The 19,652-nt window shown below is 37.2% G+C and overlaps 1 protein-coding gene across 6 annotated transcripts in view; it reads right to left on the bottom strand.

The window, feature by feature from the left end:
• The window catches only part of TGFBR1 (transforming growth factor beta receptor 1), an 83,313-nt gene that overhangs the window by 24,558 nt on the left and 39,103 nt on the right, over positions 1-19,652 (bottom strand). For all 6 annotated transcript variants that reach the window (XR_012506448.1, XM_074361896.1, XM_045515239.2 and 3 more), the window contains one exon: positions 1,059-1,304. Coding sequence is in view for 5 of the 6 variants with exons in the window: in XM_074361896.1 (XP_074217997.1) it covers positions 1,059-1,304 (246 nt within the window). In the remaining variant the exon portion in view is untranslated. The remainder of the gene's footprint in view (positions 1-1,058; positions 1,305-19,652) is intronic.

Here is a 19,652-nt window from a genome sequence, read left to right as displayed (position 1 = left end):
CATCTGAAAGCAATCTTAACAACCGTGAAATGTTCTCATTTCATTGTGAAAACAACTGAAAACAGACCTTGGACTGTCTGAAAGTTCTTCCCTATCATGTGTTAAGTCTATTTCAGAGGATGACATCTACTCTGATTTATCCAGTTCAGTCTACTTCTGAACCACTGAATCTTTCCATTTGTTTTTGTTTTGTTTTTGTTTTTTGCTGTCTGCTTATTAGGGACTTGGGAACGAAGGATTTGTGTATGTTTAGCATTAGAAATAAACTGAGTTCTTCATAAGGCCTTGTGAATCTCCATTCAGATATTTCAAGCCCAAATGATGAAAATGGAAAGTTCTGGAATTATCACTTTCTTTGTCGTATTAGAACTGCAGATGCCTCCATAAAAGTCAGAAAAATTACAGTCTGACTGAGCTTTGCCACTGGATTTGGTTTTCCTTTGCTGTTAATCACTTATGCTGAGGATTTGGTTTTCCTTTGCTGTTAATCACTTGAACTAGGTGGCGGGCTGCCTTCCTTCTACAACTGGCAGGACTGGCCCTTTTCCTCTGAGCTACAGCAGTGCCTCCTCTGAGCACCAAAAGAGGATGCTTCCTAAAGAGAACTGAGACTTTGCCCCTGTAGCCTAAGCTCATGCCCAGCCCCTCGGCTTAAGGTATCTGGGGATTCTGCAAGAGGTTCTTTCATCTCCATCTCTTCCTGTGGTTGGCCAGTTCTTCACTAGTCTGCTATCATCTGCATGAGGACAACATAGGGACACTCTGAGGACATATTGCTATGGTCGGCTTTGTCACAATTCACTAAAAGAGGCTACCCTTTCAGGCATAACAGACCTCAGAGAAAGTCTGTCTTGGAACCACTTTCTCAAACAACACACCCCCAGGAGTCAGGATCTTGGCTAACCTTGTAACTCTACAACTACAGACAAATTACTTCTTGCCTCTAAACTGAATAAGCTGGGGTAGTCAATTTTTAAGATCCCTTCCAGCTCTAGAATCATAGAGTCTAAGAGCTTTTCTTGTAGTACTAAGAAAAAAATATGTATACAACAACTTACCAACAGTTGGGAGTTCTATTTTATTGCAGTGGTCCTGATTGCAGCAATATGTTGTAGTAACAGACCCAGTTTTTGAAGATGGCGCACATACAAATGGCCTGTCTCGCGGAATTAGGTCGATCTCAGCTATACACATGCTATTGTGTATAACTTTGTCTGTGGTCTCTGTGACAGAGACAAAGCAGAGCCCATCTGTGACACAAGTAAAATTGTCTTTTGTACAAAGGTGGCAGAAACACTGTAATGCTGGAAAAAGAGAAAAAGATTCTATCAGAAAAAATTCTCAAGATTAACAACCTGAAATTATCCTATATTCTCTATAATACATTCCTGATTCTATTATCATTATACACTTTTTTTGCACTATTCAAAAAACAAAACTTTGTTACTCTGAGAAGTTCCAAATTTTCTTAAGAAGTACACATATATAGGAGCCAAACATGATTGAATTTGGACCTAGGTTTTTCCCTAAGACTTTTTGGCTTCCTAGTATAGAAAAATTGTTATGTGCAATTTCATCAAGGTAAGGCAAGCCCTCCCATTTGAAACAAAGTACATTTAAGTTTGTAATGGTTATACTTATTAGTCCAAAACTAGGCATTCATCTGTATACTCCCACTGGGGAGCAATGTGTAAAAACACGACTACCCCTTCACTGTAGGCTGGAAATGTCATTTGGGTAAATTTACAGTAGTGGAGTAATGGAAACAGATTTGTATTGAGCCAGACATTCCTTTCTTCTGTGCAAAACCGAGAAAGACCCGTATCTTCCAAATAGGATTAGGGTATTTTCTCATAAGCAAAGAATACATACATGCTCCAACCACACAGGTAGCTGGCTACAGAAATGACTGGAGAAACACCAGCTCCATGCTCACTTTCATCTGTCTGACCTTCATGGTTCAACTTGAGGAATGACCCTTTAAAGGAAGTGTTCTCCTAATTACCACCAACACCTTCCCGTACACAGAGACACACCCTCTACTAAGCTCTCCAGCAAGGTTAAGTGCTTCCCAAAGCACACATTGCTTAACCAGAATTGCTTTTTTTCCATCTCCCTTATGAAACTCTAAGGTCTCTGAGGGCAGAGATCCATATTAATAATTTCTGTAAATCCACATCTAGCACTAGGCCTGGGGCAGCATTCCAAAAATGCTGAATGAATGACAGAATGCGTACTTATATTTCACTATAATCTCATGAAACTGCAAAACACAGATACATCCTTGAGTCCAAACTTTCCAATTACATGTTAGCAAGGGAAAGAGAGAGCCCGGATTTGTAGAATGACCATCTATGATGAGACCAGGGAGGTCTACTCTAACTAGAAAAAGAATGACCAGGCAGACAAGCAGGCCAGACAGAAGAAAGCTAGCTAATTCTGAACAGCTAATTTGCTGTGCAGGAAAGGTTTAACTCAACAGGACTGAGTTGCTCAAACCACACACATTGTCAAGAATGGCCTGTCTTCAGGACTGGCCCTTGGCCAGTTCCTGGAAGATGAGCTTTGACACCTTGAAATATTCTCCCTGATAAGAATGCTGCAAGCCTGCGTGACTGAGCCCCAGTTGAAAACCCTGAACACCAAGGCTTCGGGGAGCTTCCCAGGTTGGCAACACTTCCCACGCGCTGTCACACATCACTGCTAAGCTATGGCGTGCACCTCTGCTATTGCACTAGGAAAGGACATCTGGAAGCTTGCACCTGATTTCTCCTGGACTTCACCCCATGTGCCTTGCCTTTTCCTTTTGATGATTTTAATATGTATCTTTCCACTGTAATAAATAAAAACCATGAGTATAACAGCTTTTCTGGGTCCTATGAGTCCTTCTAGCAAATCATCAAGCCTGAGGATGGTTCAGAGAAACCCCAACTCACCTGCTAAACCCAAACTCAGGAACACCACAATCTCTTCAAGCAGCTGCTTCTTGGTTGCTGGCTTAATTAGCATATTTGTCTATTATCCTTACAGACTAGCAAAGTTTTATCTTAATCATTATAAAAAATTTTTTTCTTTCTCCATAGATAGTTCAGCTCTTTGAATTAAATCCTCATAAGCATGAAGAGGAACTCAAGAAAAGTATACGAGATATAATCATAACCTAACATTTAAAGACTGTTAAAAACAACAGTGGCTTATTCATGATGGTTAGTGTAGGTTCCCTGGTATAATTTCCTAAGGAGAGATTCTGAACCAGGAATCCATGGACTGGCTTCAGGGATACATGAGTCCCATGAAACTGTAGGCCAAATGTAGTATGTATCTGCATTTTCAAGGAGAAAGTTCACAGCTTTCCACAGAACCACAAAGTGGTCTGTCACCCACAAAAAATTAAAACCACCACCACAGAAGATTGCCATTATTCTCTCCCAAATCCTCTTTACTCGTGATTAGTCATCAACCAATGTTTTCTAAGCATTACCTTTATCAGTTACTCTACCAAAAGTTTAGTATACAAAGATTAATAACTTATGGTCATGGCCCTTGAAAAGCTCCAGTGACCAGTGAAGAAAAATATTACAATACAATATGGTAATTGCTATATATAAAAATACTGCCATGAATACTCTCCCTGTTCTAAGATCTTGGCTCCTTTAAAGCATATGAAATGACAGCTAAACACTTTGTCTAACAATTAAAACTTACTTTTGGGTTCCAACTTAGTGCTCACATTACAAATGCTATCCAGGGCCATGCACTTCTCATCATTATGATAATCATGTCTTTCCTGACATTGGTCTTTACATATACTACCCTTTTGCCTAGTTTAAACCCACTCTCTCATCTTTTAAGACCCTATTCAAACAAGATCTTTTCCAAGATACGCTCTAAACCTCTCCCCTACCCCGTAAGACAACTAGACAACTCCTTTCACTTTCTTCCCATTGCCCTCTTTGCATACCTTTAGGTTATCACAAATCAGTCTATTTATAGTTTGCTGTTAAAGTGTCTCTCATTACACGAAGAAGGGCCAAGTTTTTTTTTTATTAGATTTGTCTTCCCATCTTTCCCAGACTCCTAAATAGTGATCAGAAAAATATTTACCAAAGCAGTGTTTCCCAAACAGGAGGTCACAAATATGTTGGCAGAAGGGGAGTCTAAGAGTTGTGTACAAAAATTTTTTAAATATTTTCATTTAAAAGATAATCTAAGATGAATGATAGACATTCTAGATCATGAGTAACCGCCACCTAAACAAGTACTGCCAGGAGGCTCTCACTGCTGCTTCCTCAGCTGGGTTAAGATCTCCCTCAGGCCAAATGTTCTCATGGCACACTCTACGAGCAAGGCTTTCATAGTAATTGTGAGTGAAAGAGTGAAAAGTACAGGGAATTTGAATCACCAGAGCATATGGTGATACAGGCCTGGTATATTCATGGTATTTTCGAAAGCCAATAGTCTAACAGCCAATACCACATATAATGCTATAAGTATGACATGGGTCCTATCTATGTAGTACAATCTGCAGAAGTTAATTAGCAGTAAATATGGTTTTAAGTATGCAATGAAATTTTTCCATTCTCACTTCCAGCACTAATTCTTTTACAGAGCCATTTACTAAAGATTTCAATAATGTCATAATGTTAACCTCATCAAGTGAACAAGACAGTAGACATCTCATTAAAATTGGTATTTGAGGAATGCTTGCAAGTGTTTTGGTTAGGTATGAGGTCTGATTATCCTGAACTTACAAAGCCTTGAAGAATAGTACCACTTTGCACAACATCACTTATGAGAATCGGCACTTGCAACTTTTAGTATCACTGAAGTTAACAAAAAGAAACATTTAAAATGAAATCAGACCTAAGGCTGTTTTTTTTTTTTCCTACTATGAAACCTAATATCTGTCACACTGAGTAATTGTATTAATTTGAATGTTGTTGTTTTGTAGTTGTCTTTATATTTAATTTGCAGACTAGATTTATAGTTGTCAATGAGCCCAAAACAAATATTTTATATCTACTTTCATGCCTATACCTTTCATACCTGAAGTAACATTATGAAAAATACATTTGTATTTTTCTTTCCAAAGGGGTCATTACATTATGGCACATTTGAGAAAGTCGGTACTAAAAAAGGGCTTCTCTTAACAAGAGTCTTTCAGTAAGAAGAACAGGTCTCCAGACAAGTATAAACACCATGTAACACAAAGCTTAACCAGGTAAGGGTTTATTTCTTCAGAGAATTTTAAAATTCTATTTCACCACTCTAAATCAGTCTTGACTGAATACAAGATTGCTCTAAAATCTGTATGATACAGTAATATAATTTAGGGAAAAATAAAACAAATTTAAAAATCCCCAAGAATTCATGAGCTTTAATTCTCATTTTTAAAAAATCCATATTTATACTATTAATAGATCTGACCTCCCTTTTATTAAACCAGGTTATTGTTTTGTTTTAATTTTTAAATGCATGTACTGGGCAAAACTTCTATCTAAAAAAAGGTATACAAAATGTCTTCTTCCCAACTCAGAGCCCAAGTTTCACTCCCTACTCCACAGCAACCTTTTAAAACCAGCCCATCAACTGGACTCTTTCATTTCACTGTATAATTTTTCATTGAGCATCTCTATATACCAGGTGCTATGTGGGCTATCCCTATGGTGTAGGGATAAGTAAGACAAGGTATCTGGACTTAAGGAGTTCATTAGAGTGGATGAGTAAGGCATTAAACAGATCATTCAGAGTCTTGAGGAGACTGATCAAAGTGCTTCAACTCTGCTGAGGTATAAGAGATATCAAGAAAAGCCTTGCAGGATATTCAAGTTAGAACTGAAGAATACATAAATTTGCCAAGTAGATGAAGGTGAGAAAGCTATTCTAACAGGGCTTTTTTTCCTCACTGGTAAGATTTCATCCTGGCAGCTAGCATCCCAAGTGTTAATAAGATCATCAAATATAAATAACTATTTAATATGCTAACCACAATGGTTTCATTTCATCAACAAGATGAATATAATACCTTCCTGACCTATTTCATCATCTCATTGAGACTCTCAAATGAGATACTGTACATTAACATACTTTGAAACTATTAATGTAAATTATTATGTGAACACACAGAATTATCACATACAATACATGGCATCATTCCTAGCATGGTTTTTATCTGTAGGCCACCAAAGAAACAGCTCTTCCCAAATGTAGTGCCTAAAATGTCACTGTGGAATCCCAGACTGACAGAACCACATGAAACCTTAAAGATTATCCAGTTCTAATTCAGTTCTGTCATTTTATTAATGAAGAAACTGAAACTTAAGAGTACCAAAATGATTTATAACAGTGTTCTACCCAGGTTAAGGTGGATGTGAAATTCCACAAAATTATCATCATGAACATGAATAAGTAAATGTGGCTCTTTTCTGTACTGATATCCGTGTGTGAAGTAACAAACCTTTCAATAGTACAGTTTCTTGTTGACTCTTCTGGACAGCAAAAGGTAAGAGCTAAACTCCCTGTTTGGTACTTTTCTCCTACCTTGGCCACCTTTTTCTTCTGTGCTCCAGCCTCTACCAGTAGCCACAGCGTCCTCAATTCTAAGATGCACATTTTCCCACACTTTAACATTTTGGAAATCTGCACACACTTCACAATCAAGGTCAAAAGAAAACTCCAGCCTCTAGACAGAAAGGTAAGACGTGATGTAATGGCTGCAACCTATGCATGTGCAAACTTGGCTACGCATGGAAGGTATTACTCAGGTAATCATCACATTAATTATCTGCACTGGTAGCTCTCTTGCAACTAAAATTTAACATAAGCTTGATCCCTATGAAAATGTCCTCACAAAGATTTCTCTGTGATTCAGCAATGCAATGAAAATTTACTGTGTTCACAGAAGACTGTCAGTCCCATGCCAGGAATACAATTACTAGCACTAGAAATTTCTAAATGTTGCCAAATAAATTAGAGAATTATCGAGTTTGAAGATGTTGGTATGATGTGAAGGACTGAAACCAAACATTTAGCTGTCAAGGGAAGTGACAACAATAATAAGAGCCAAGAGAACCCTAGAGGTTATCATTTTCACTGTATTCTAGCACCAGGGTGATACATTCCAAGCTGATAGTCTGGCTCTTGGTCCTATCTATTAAAAAAATTTTTTCCATTGTTGCTTCATTTCAGTGTATCTTGAGGTCGCACATCAAAGCACTATTACTTCTACCTAACACTCAGGCTACAAAGGCTTGATTCAGAAGCCCTTATGTCTGGCAATGGAGAGGCAGACAGCCTATGGATAGCATATGGAACAGGCATTTCTATGAGCCTTGTTAACAAAATAAAAATTAGTACCAGACACCTTGTCTTCCCAGGGCTAGAGTGACAGTCTCTATACAACATATTCTTGTTTTCGGCATAGCCTTCAATATGCTTTTCTTTTTCAACCCTTGTTATTTGGTCCCTCTATCCTGCCATCACCCAACTTCCCCTATCAAGAACTCAACTGAAACATCTTGTTGAAATTCGCCAGTGATGATGCCCTTTGGTTGAATTCAACTTTTCTAAATGTGTTGGGACGTGAGACAGACACCCCTTTCTGTCTTAGTGACGTGACACTACACTTCCCGAACCTACCACCACACTCAGCCCTTTGCTGCAGCTCACATCTCACATCTAAACTCTCCGTCCTTGGACTTGTGCTCCGAACTCCTATTCTAACTGCCTCCCGGATCCTCTCTGCTGGGCTTACCTGTTAGTACAAAGTCAACACATTCAAAACCTTTCTTTCCCTTACCCTGTCTATTATAGCATAACTATTCTTTACTACACAGTATTTCCAAATATTACAAATATGCACTAACAGGCAGGTAACGGAACTAACACACAGTACACGCCTTTCAGTCCGCTTAGCTATATACTAAAAGCAGATCACACCACTGTTGGCAAAGGCGAAGGCAAAAGTTCAAAGTTGTAACAAAATCCTTCCAGGTACTAAAGTCAACCCCTGTTAGCATCTAGTCTACTCCTCCACTCAGCTCCTCTGGAAGGAAGGAAGGGAGAGAGGGAGGGAGGGCAGGAGGAAAAGACATACATATATTGGCCTGTATATATTACACAGTATCTCCCTGGATACTTCCTCTCTTCTCTCCACTCCCACCTCTGGGAGGCCTATCCTCTCCTCTCCTCTCCTCCTTCTTTCAGGTCTAGGGAAAGCATTTAAGAAACATTTAAGAATGTGCTGTTTATCTCTGTAAACAAGGCTAAAACCCTGACCACAACTCCCACTGGCCTACTGCTCTGGGCTTTGTTCCTCAAAGGACTCAGTGGTTCTTCTCAACTCTACTCCATTGGGGTTGTCCTGAGCAGTAATGTCAAAATAACAGCACCATACATTGTGAAAGTAAATTCTCCTCTAGCCTAGGTAACATTTCATTCCCAAGTGTAGTGCTTCAAAAAATCTGATTTATGCAGACATTTCTCCAGATAAATTGTTTACTTCCGCCACCTTTAAAGCACCTAAAAAGCATTATTTATATGATTCAACACACAAATGAGGGCACTTTGAAAGTCTCAATCACTTGGTTTTTCCACAATACCTCCATTTTTCTAGACTCCTAAGCTCCATGGAATTAGCTGATATAAGTTAACTGATATCAGAGAAAAGCATACTAAGAAAAGGCTGCCTGAACGGCAAGGTGAGATTTAATATGGGCAATTACTACAAAGGCCTTCATTTAGGCTCACAATAAACTGCACAAGTACAGGATTATTGCCTAGCAGATTTGGGGAATCTGTTTAACAACAGATTTTAGAATAGTCAACAACATTTACTGTTAACTGTAGCCATGGTGATAGGGGAGACAGAGGGAGAACTGAGCGCAAAATCTCACAAATATCCAATATAATAAATAATTAGTAAGTGTTACTTGAATATCAATCTGCCATGTAAATGAGTCAGAGAATCAAAGAATTAATTCAACAAAGTTTGATCTGAAAGGTATCTTAGTTGTGAAGACAACCTCATTTTGTAGATGTAGCAACTTAGTTTCTCTTACTCCAATACTAAATCAAACCATGAAGTCAGGATGTGGTAAATTTTGTTTCATAAAAAATCATTTCCTAATGACAACTCTTCCTTACAACAGAAATGGCTGCCAAGAAGGTTAGGACTTTCCTATCATCAGAAATATTTAAGCAGAGGCTTAATGACCAACAGACTTCGTGAAGTAGGGATCTCCTGTACTAAATAAAAGGTTAGTCTAAAACTTTGCAGTCCTTTAAATAGTAAGATTCTATTATTTTATAAGTTTCATCAAATAACAAATATCCACATTTTCATTTTTTGATCTATTCTACTTAACATCTTCAAGGTACAATAAGTAGAACAGTGCACTTCATTCTTTAATTGTTTATTCTTTTCCTCCATTAAACTATGAACTTCTTCAAGTCAGGGACTGGTTTAACGCTTTAAGCATCTCTGCATCCTTGGATCCTGGCCCACTGGAGAGATCCAGTGGTGTTTCTTAAATATCCAAGGAATCTCTCTCTAGCATGTGGCTAGTTACTACCAACAGGGTCTTCAATAAAACGGCCAAGTAAGCAAATTTTCTCTTTTACCTCCTACTACCTTCATTTTTGAAATCCTTTTCCCAGTTCTCAGTACTCTCTTTGCAACTGTCCAAAATTACCACGTAGGTACCTCTCAAGTCCATTTGATGTAAAACATACCATTGCCTAAATAACTTCTCTCTCTCTCTCTCTATAAATGGAGGACAAACTAACACTTTCAAAATTACAAATGAGCATACCCTCTGACCCAGGAGTACAGCCTGTAGATATACTTGTGCATGTGCAAAGTGGCTTACATGCACTTACATAATAGGTTATTAACTTCCTAATAGTATATACTAGATTGTAATCTGTCCTATGTTTCTATCAATAGAACTAGTAAAATGACATAATGGTACCACTATATAATGGAAGCTAATACAGCCACACACACACATAAACAAAACTATGTTTTCTATGCACTAATGTAGACTGACCCAGAAGATGTATTAAGTAAAAATCCACATAGTGCACAACAGCATATTTGATATAGTAACATTTGTGCTAAAACGGAAGGAAAGGAGAGAGGGAGGGAGGAAAATACATACATATATCTCCCTGTTAGGATACAAAAGAAATAAGGTAACACTGGCTTCCAAGGAAGAGAACTGGGTACCCAGAAGATAGGAGTGGGAGGAGACTTTTCTATAAACTCATCTGTAGTTTTTGAATTTTGAAAAATGTGACTCTATTATATCTATTCAAAGGTATAAATATTTTTTTAATATGCCTCTCTATGTTCCATCCCTTTTCCCAATCTTGTCTTCAAAACTCCAACTCGGGATATTTAACCTATGGAGTACAGTCACTTCATGCCAATTTCAAAACTTTAATGTTCTTTCTGGAAAATAATTTGCTAAGATATAGTAAGAGCTTTTAAAAAGTCTTTTATCTTTTAATCCATTAATTCTACCTCTTAGAATTTAGTCTAAGTAAACAATAAGAGATGAGAGCAAAGGTGTAAGCACACAGATGTTTGTTACAGCATTTTATAGTTGAAAACAACCTCTATGAATGACAATAGAGTAGTGACAGAATAAATTATGGTAACAATCATAAATGGAATACTATAAAGCCATTAAAGCTGATACTTTAGAAGCATGTTTAAGGACAGAGGAACAATTAAAGGTGATCATAGATCATACTATTAAAGCCGGACACAATGTGGTTGTAATTCTGTTTCTATAGAGTGATCTCCTTATTTGTGTTCCACTTCAGTGAATTCAGGTATGTTAACATACAGAGCAGATGTCTGCACTCTGAGCTGCTCTAGCCCCGGGGGGGGGGGGAATGGAGAAACTTACATTTATCATGGTGAGTGCTAAAAAATATAACTGAATTTCTTTTGTTTTCTCCCAAACTAAACACACTTTTACACAGTCTCCTGTTGGATTTTATGTTGACTAGTGGGTATTATTAAAAATTTCATGGCATTCAGTGACCAAGAAACTCAAGTTTGAATCCTTTCTCTGCCAGTCAGCCTCTAAGTAATTCTGAGGAAATTGTTTAACTTTTTTGAGCCTGTTTCCTAAATGTACAACAAAAGCAATCTCAGAAAGTTTGAGATTTAAATGAGATAGAATATTTAGTGTAGTGCCTGGCAAAAAACAAAATGCTGAAAAATTCATTTATGTACTCATTCAGCAAGTATTTTAACACCTACTATGTGCCAGTCCCTAGATGCTGAACAGAGAGCCAGAGCAAACTTTCATACAACTCTAGGAGGCAACACTGACAGAGTATAATAATGTAAACACGTACACACAGAGACCTGAACATTCATGGTAGCTATTTCTCTCTCTCTCTATTCACAAATACCCATACAGAGTTTTTCAGCAATATGACCGCTTGAACAGGGTTAGCCCAAGAATTTCACTGTTGTAGCATGAGAGAAGTACCTACAGGGAAGTATATTTTCAGTTCCAGCCCAAATTAACGAAGTGTTATAACTCATCTAGTGTATATACGTAATACCCACAAATGATAAGGAATCATAACTCATTAACCATAATATGTTCACACTGGAAGAACCTGATAATTACCTGATCCTAACCCCTTTTTACAGATGAGGAAACAGGAGTGCCCTAAGAGTTGTAATATAATCTAATTTATTCTAAAAGCACCAAAAGAAAAAACAAGGATTATTACATAATCTATGGTGATCTTCCCCAAGTAGGACAAGACAAAGGATTCTCCCCTTCCCCTCTGGAAGGCAAGAATGGCTGTAGGAGACGTTGTGACTTGGTTGCGTAGATACTAAGGCATCGTGATGATCATTCTGGGTCTGGGGAACGAAGAATGAGATAGGACTGGTTAGAGAAGGAAGTGGTAGCCACCTACTAGCTGCCTCTGAATTAAAGGCAGAGGAGAGTTACACCTGGGCCAGCAAACAGCTAAAGACCTACTGGAGCCATAGTTGAAGAAATGAGCTGAAGGTGCTGTGTAGTTAGTAATTTTAGAAGCAGAGAGAAAAGACGAACACCTTTTACCAGGAAACAGTGTATGTAACCTGTGTAGGAAGAAAGAATATACCTTTAGGACAGAGATGATCAGGATGAGACTCCTACTCTCAAAGAGTTCACAATATGATGTGGAGAACAAGCATGCCACTGATAAAGGGTAGTGTAGACCAAGTGCAGAGGGAGCACAGAAAAGGGAGACTTCTCTCAAAGACAGACACCTAAGCTGAGGCTTATGGAAGGAAAGACGGTCATTCCAGGGAGATGATAAACAAAGACACTGTTCACAGACTCAGTAATAAGAGTTAGGCAGTTTAGGAAAATGTAAATAGATCATATAATTATCTCGGTGTAAACAAACAGAAAACATAAAATTCAATACCTATTCGAGATAAAACCAAACAGTCACTATACAAAAAAGTCATCACCTTTTCTTAAACCAGCAACAAATAGAAAACAAAAAAATCAAATACCTAGGAATAAAAAGACATTTAAGACCTCTACAGTGAAAGCTTCAAAACATTACTTAATAGAAATTATGAAAAATATAAAATAAAATATATTTATTTATAAATGGAGGAACATGCCAGTCTCCTCACTGGGAGATTCAATACTGTAAAAAATGTCAATATTCTGCAAAGTGATCTGTGCATTCAGCAAAATCAAATAAAAATCCCTACAGGATGGGGCAGGCGCACGTGCATGTGAGTGAGAATTGACTAGCTGATTCTAAAGTTTACGTGGAAAAACATCCTAAGAAAGTCAAAGCATTCCTGGAAAACAATGCTTTTGGAAGATGTACACTATCAGATATCAAGACCCATCACAACATTATAATATGGAAGAGAGTGTGTATTAGCACAAGGGCAAGTAAACCAATGGAACAGAATGGAGATTCCAGAAACAGACTTTCACATATACAACTACTTGATTTATGGTAAAGGTGACAACATAGTGCACTAGGAAAAGGAAGGCATTACCAACAAATAGTGCTGGATCAACTGGGCATACATATCTTACAAACAAACGAAAAACAAAAACAGTAACATCTCATGCCACAATCAAAAATCAACTTGAAATGGACTGTGTATCTCAGTGTGAAAGGTAAAACAAGAAGCCTTTTAGATGAAAACATGGGAAAACATTTTTAAGATACTGAATCCAGAAAGATTAATCAAATAGGATTCAAAAAGCACTAACCTTAAGGAGAAAAAACCTGGACTACATTAAAATACACTAAAAGACACCATTCTTCTTTGCCATTTTTCTATTCATAGCTCTCTTTTTTAGATTTATCAAGTATTTGTCTGTTTTAATAATGTGTTTACAAAGAACCAATTTGGAGAACAACCCAATCCAAAAACGGGCAGAGAATCTAAATATTTCTCAGGTGAAGACATACAAATAGCCAATAGGCACATGAAAACATGCTCAATATCGCTAATTATCAGAGAAATGCAAATCAAAACTACAATGAGGTATCACCTCACACCAGTCAAAATGGCCATCATTCAAAAGTCTACAAATGATAAACGCTGGAGAGGCTGTGGAGAAAAGGGAACCCTCCTATACTGTTGGTGGGAATGTAGTTTGGTGCTGCCACTATGGAAAACATTACGGAGATTCCTTAAAAAACTAAAAATAGATTTACCCTATGATCCAGCAATCACACTCCTGGGCATATATCTGGAGCATATATCAAAAAGATCCATGCACCCCAATGTTCATAGCAGCACTATATACAATAGCCAAGACATAGAAGCAACCTAAATGTCCATCAACAGATGACTGGATAAAGAAGTTGTGGTGTACACACACACACACACACACACACACACACACACACACACACACACAATGGAACACTAGTCAGCCATAAAAAAAGAATAAAATGATGCCATTTGCAGCACAGACATTCCTGGAAGTTGCCATACTAAGTGAAGTAAGCCAGAAAGAGAAAGAAAAATACCGTATGATATCATTTATATGTGGAATATTTTTAAATTACACAAATGAACTTATTTACAAAACAGAAACAGGCTCACAGACATAGAAAACAAACTTACGGTTGCCAGGAGGGAAAAGGAGGGGTGGAGAGAGAAACTGGGAGTTCGGGATTTGCAGATACTAATTACTATGTATAAAATAGATAAACAACAAGGTCCTACTATTAGCACAGGGAACTATGTATTCAATACTTATAAGAGCCTATAATGAAAAAGAATATAAGGACTATATATATAACTGAATCACTATACTGTACACCAGAAATTAACACCACATTGTAAACCAACTATACTTCAATTTTAAAAAAACACACACAAAGAACCAGTTGGGGGTTTTATGGATCAAATCTATTTTCCTTAATTTTTTTCCTAAATCCTTATTTCCTTGGTACTTACTAGTTGTTCTTTCTTCAGCTTGACTTTCAATCTTATTCCATTCAAATTTTCCTTTGGGTACTGCTTTAGCAAAGTTCCCACTAGGTTTGATATGTACAGCTCTAGTTCATTTCTAAATGGTTTGTAACTTACAATTGTAATTTCTTCTTTAACCCTGGATTATTTAAAAGAATAATCTTACATTTTGGCTTTTTTTTTTTCTTTTTTGGTTACTGTTAATGTCTAATTTGAATTTTCTTTGTAGGCTTCCATATCATCAACTTCCTGAAAAACTAGAGAATTATTTTAAAGAATATTATTCATGATTACAAAATTGGAATACATTATTTATTACTGTTATTCAGATACTGCTTTCTTAATCTACAGTGAATTGATCAATGTCTCCTATTTTTAACAGTCCTAGCTTTATGTATTTTGACACTATCATTTTATTAGTTGCATAAAGATTCATGACATGTCTTGAGAGATATCTCTTATAAAAAATAAAATACACCTCTTTCTTCCCTTTAATGCTTTTGTAACTTGAATTTTATTTTGCCATGTATTAATCTTACCATGTCTACTTTTCTGTTTTTGTCTGATTTGCCTTTTTCTATTCCACTATTTCAACCTTTTGATGTCATCTTAAGCATCTGTTGAAAAATACTACTATATTTGCAGGCCTCTGTGTTTGTATTAATCCAATCTAAGAACCTGTCTTTTCAACAGGGGAAGTCAACTCTTCATATTTACTAAATATTCATGGACTTACAACTGCCATATATTTACCATTAATTTTTTAACTTAGATTTTATTTTGATCAAAGTTGTGTCTGTACAGTTTAAGGTGTCAAATAGTTCTACAAGACTGTTAACCAAAAAAAAAAAAAAAAAAAGGAACAACAACACTCAACCCTTCCTATTTCCTGCTCCACAGAAATAATCACATTTTCTACTCTTGAGTCTCTTGGTATCTAGCTTTATGTAATTTCCATCTGTTTGTGAAACAAAGGAAAAAAGTCACAGAATTTAGCAAAAAGAGGGATGACAGGTACCGTTAGAAATCTGAGACTTCGTGAACCACACATATAGTTACATAAGCTTTAACTTTCCTGCCTTCCCTAGTCTGAATTGTTCATCTTCCTTGTCAACAAAATGTCAAAGAAAGCAGTTCAATTCTAGTTGCAGTCTCCTAAAGAAACATAGCTGAACTAAACCAGGCAAGGACAGAAAAGCCCAGCCAAAATAGAGAGGCTTTTATAATTTTCTATAATTTATTTATATTGTTATAGCACTTCAAACTTTTGAATCCATACCCTCACTTGGGGCATGAGGGTGCAGGTAGCTAGTGCTGTCCAAACTCCTTTCAGAGGAACATTAACCCTTCTAAGACTAAACTATGTATATATTAAAACTGGAGCTTGAGAATACACTGTAAAGCCTAATAAAGTTTTCAGACCTCCAAATCGAGACATCCCAAGAGTTAGCATTAGGAATACAGATTTCAAATTGCTGGTAGCATTTTGGTAACTGAAGAAGGCCTCTAGTAGGGGGTTGGTTATGAAAAGAAAAGAGTCTGCCAGGGCCTAATGTCACTTATCCTTCAGAGACTAGAAGTTACACAAAGAATTATGCTGTGCAGAATTATGCAGTACAGGTATATGATGGCACAGGATTATAATCTCTACATGTAAGTCAATAATTACTAGGCCCGAACTATAGTTTAGGATGGTTCTGAGACTTTCCTCCCAGTCCAGTATCTCTAAGCTAAATTAGATGCAAGCATCCAATTGCTTAGAGCAGCTATTTCCTTGGGGCACACCATCTGTTTGCAATGCACAGCTAATTCTGAATCTGTTGATCCTTGAAGAATATCCCCTAAGATTCCTGCCTGACTCCTAAAATCCAATTTATTGAAACCCTTTCCCTCCCCTTCTCCCATCATAAAGCAGGAGTAGCTGGATCTGACAAAACTTAAGTGATATAAGAGAAGAGGTGGAAAGGCCCCAGCTAAAAGAATATTTATGTACACCCCCTCTTTTTTAGGATAAAGTGTAAGAAGCAATTGTGATCTTGGGGAGAAAGGCTATATGAGAGCAGAAAGACTTACGATTATAAATGTATTAAAAATAAGAAGGAAGAGAATAAAGGTACAATTTACCATGGGAGGGGAGAAAGCAAAACAACAAAGAAAGAAAAAAGTTTTCACGGGAAAGTGATCTACGGTGCTGTGTTAATTGGCTTGTTTGCTGGTAAGTAGGGAATTTCAAATCTACAATGCACAACTATCACCTATAATTTTTTTTTTCTTAAATAGAGAAGAGAAAGAAAAGGACAAAAAATGTTGAGACAGACGTGATTCTCAAGCCCTGGAGAATGTCAAGGAAAGGGCCTAGAATATGCACCCTGGAGGGCTCTGAACCCCCCTGGTTGTTTTATTTCCTTTGGCTGTAGCAAGTACTGCTGGTTTGTCTGTGTTTAGAGAAATCAGTAATAGAAACCTACCTGGGGTAAGGAGATACTATTGTTTTTTTCAGTTCCCCCCTCTAACATTATGAATATTTTCAAACATTCAGAAAAAGTGATAGAAATGTGAACACCTATACACCACTACCTAAATTCCATAACTGCTATTTTCCTACATTATCATTATTTATCCCTCTATCCACATATCTGTTAAGTCTGATTCAATAGTATTTAAAGAGATCTTCCATAAATTAGGCGATTAAAAAAAAAAATCATTCTCCCTAATGGAGGCCCAAGTCAGAAAAGGGATGCTAAATGAAGTTGTAAGTGAGGAGGAAGTCGAATTCCTGTTCAGTCATTAGCTGAATTATTTTCCTGAAATTATCCTGATTATCCTGAAATACCATGAACATCTGAGCTCCAGTTTCCTCATCTATTAAATAAAGACAAAATAATAATCATGGTCTCATGGTTCTTTCTAGTCTAAAAACTTACGATTCTATGAAAAACAATTTTCTTAATAACTATCATTTACTTCATGTTTTCTATGTGCCAGGAAGTATGCTACAAGTTTTACGAGAGCAAGCTCATTTAACCTTCACAGGTTCCCTAAAATTTCTGAGACACCCCATCATGAACACTGTCACCTGTTTTTAGCAGCACTAGGCCACCCTGACTTCTTTCAATTTGTGCTTCCTCTCTACGTTCTCAGCGCTCGTATGGTACACTGCTTTGGTGGAACTAGCTGGAACTAGCAATAAGAAATTGCCTTTCCTCACTGAGAAACATGAGCAAACTCTAGCCTATGGTCTGTAATTTCTCTTCAAATGTGAAATGAGATAAAATAGCTAAAACTACTTTAACTTGTTTATTTTGGTAAAATAATTACATATAATTATTGTTGAAGGAAATCTACAATACACAATCTGGGTGTTTTTATTTAAATCTGTTGTACACTGAATAACAAAATTAAAATGTCAGTTTTTCAATTGGAGAAAGTACTCAAAACAACAGCCATGTGCTAAACAAAGAGACTCAATTAGAGCACATTATGGTTTGGTTTGGGAATGAATACATTAAGCAAAAAGAAAAAAAAAAGCCCCATACATATAGTGTGTTTGTGCTCGTATAAATGAAAAGCCACTGTCACTGCTTTTATCTCTATGTTCCTTTTCAGGTTTAACTATCTCCTCCATGCTCAGTGCTCCAAAATATGTATATTAGTCCTCATTTCTAGTTAAAAAAAAAAAAAGCCATCTGTTTTTGCTTTTTTCCATGGGAGCTATTTGTATTTCCATACATATTTAAAGATCTTATATTGTAGAAATGTAACAGGATGCCTGCACAAGGTGTCCTAGAACTATAAATATACACTATTATGTAATCGGTGAGGTTCACACCTAGGAAATCTGGAATGGAATGGTCATCCTGAAGCAAGTGAACAAAAATAAGGAGGTTCAGCCCTGTTGGTTGGAACAAGGAAACACTGGAACAGGCCTGAAGTAACCCAGCAACTGCAGAATAAGCCAAGAAAGTGAATCCACTCAAGTCAAGGAGAGTGATAAACCCAAATTCTTACTTTTTTTCCCAATGCCCCTTACACAAAGACTTCTATAACAGATTCTGCTCCAGAGCAGGGAGAAACTTGTTTCCCCTAGTGAAATCAGCATGTCTGCAACCAAAGAATGTTCTTTATAGTAATGGTAATATATGTAGGTTTATGAATACTGGGGTTACTATGCAACCAACATATATAGGGCCATGCTCTCTGGCTAAGTGCGGTCTCTCCTAAAGGAAGTCATCATTCCCAACATCCATCACCCAGAAAGGAGGCAGCTTTTCAAACAGGAAACCCAAGCAAAGACACTCTCTGGACCTTGCTATCTTGGACCTGGCTCTGTTCACTTTGGTCGCAGTACTCAGACTCTGTCTGCCAAAAGGAGACAGGCCAAAAGATAAGGACCTGAAGACAATGTCTTTGTAAACCAGGATGAATAGTTTCATGTTGCTTTATATTCATTATCCTCTAGCTTTCAGAAAAGCTTGATTTAAACATTCCAGCCTTACATGAGCTGTTCCATTGGCCTTAGGGTAAGACTAGTGTGTCATTAGAATAAGAGAAGGAAAACAGTAGCAGCAGTACTAAATCGAATCCTAAAACTATGTTAAAGAGGAAGGCTGAGAACAAGAACCTGGGCTGCCAGGTCCAGGAACTCTTACCACTTGGAGATTCTCCCTGTATTGCAGTCTTCGTGTTTGGGGTTCCATTTCATTGGGTAAGGTGGCAGCTTCCTCATGTGATCTCAGTGACAGGCAATGAGATCTTTACAAACTCTCAGGCTCCCTTACTGCTAGAAAACTCAGTGCTAATTACTGTGCTCAACTACTGAAGCTTCCCTCAGCTAAGTTATGGCTGATTGTTCTCTTTCTTTCCCCCTATATTGGTTCTTATCTTTCTGATCATTAGTTTTGGTCTTACTGCATGTTTTCATTTCAAACTTCCTAAATTCTTTTCTGAAAAATGGCCAGAGTAAAACCAATCACTGAATAAATTTTTTCCATACAATAATATAGTTACAAAACAGTGATCATCTTGAAGCCATTACTACTAGGGAAGTTGAGAGTCTGTATGCTGGCTAAAAACAGGAGCAAACAAGCCTGAACTATACCTGTGAGTACAGAATTCTGGAGGAGAAAACAGAGCTTGGAAATAATCAATGCCATCCTCTTATGTA

Source organism: Camelus bactrianus, chromosome 4 (genome assembly GCF_048773025.1).
Source record: "Camelus bactrianus isolate YW-2024 breed Bactrian camel chromosome 4, ASM4877302v1, whole genome shotgun sequence".
Classification (NCBI taxonomy): domain Eukaryota; kingdom Metazoa; phylum Chordata; class Mammalia; order Artiodactyla; family Camelidae; genus Camelus; species Camelus bactrianus.
Note: the sequence above shows the minus strand (reverse complement) of the source record. Positions and strands in the feature narration are given on the sequence as shown.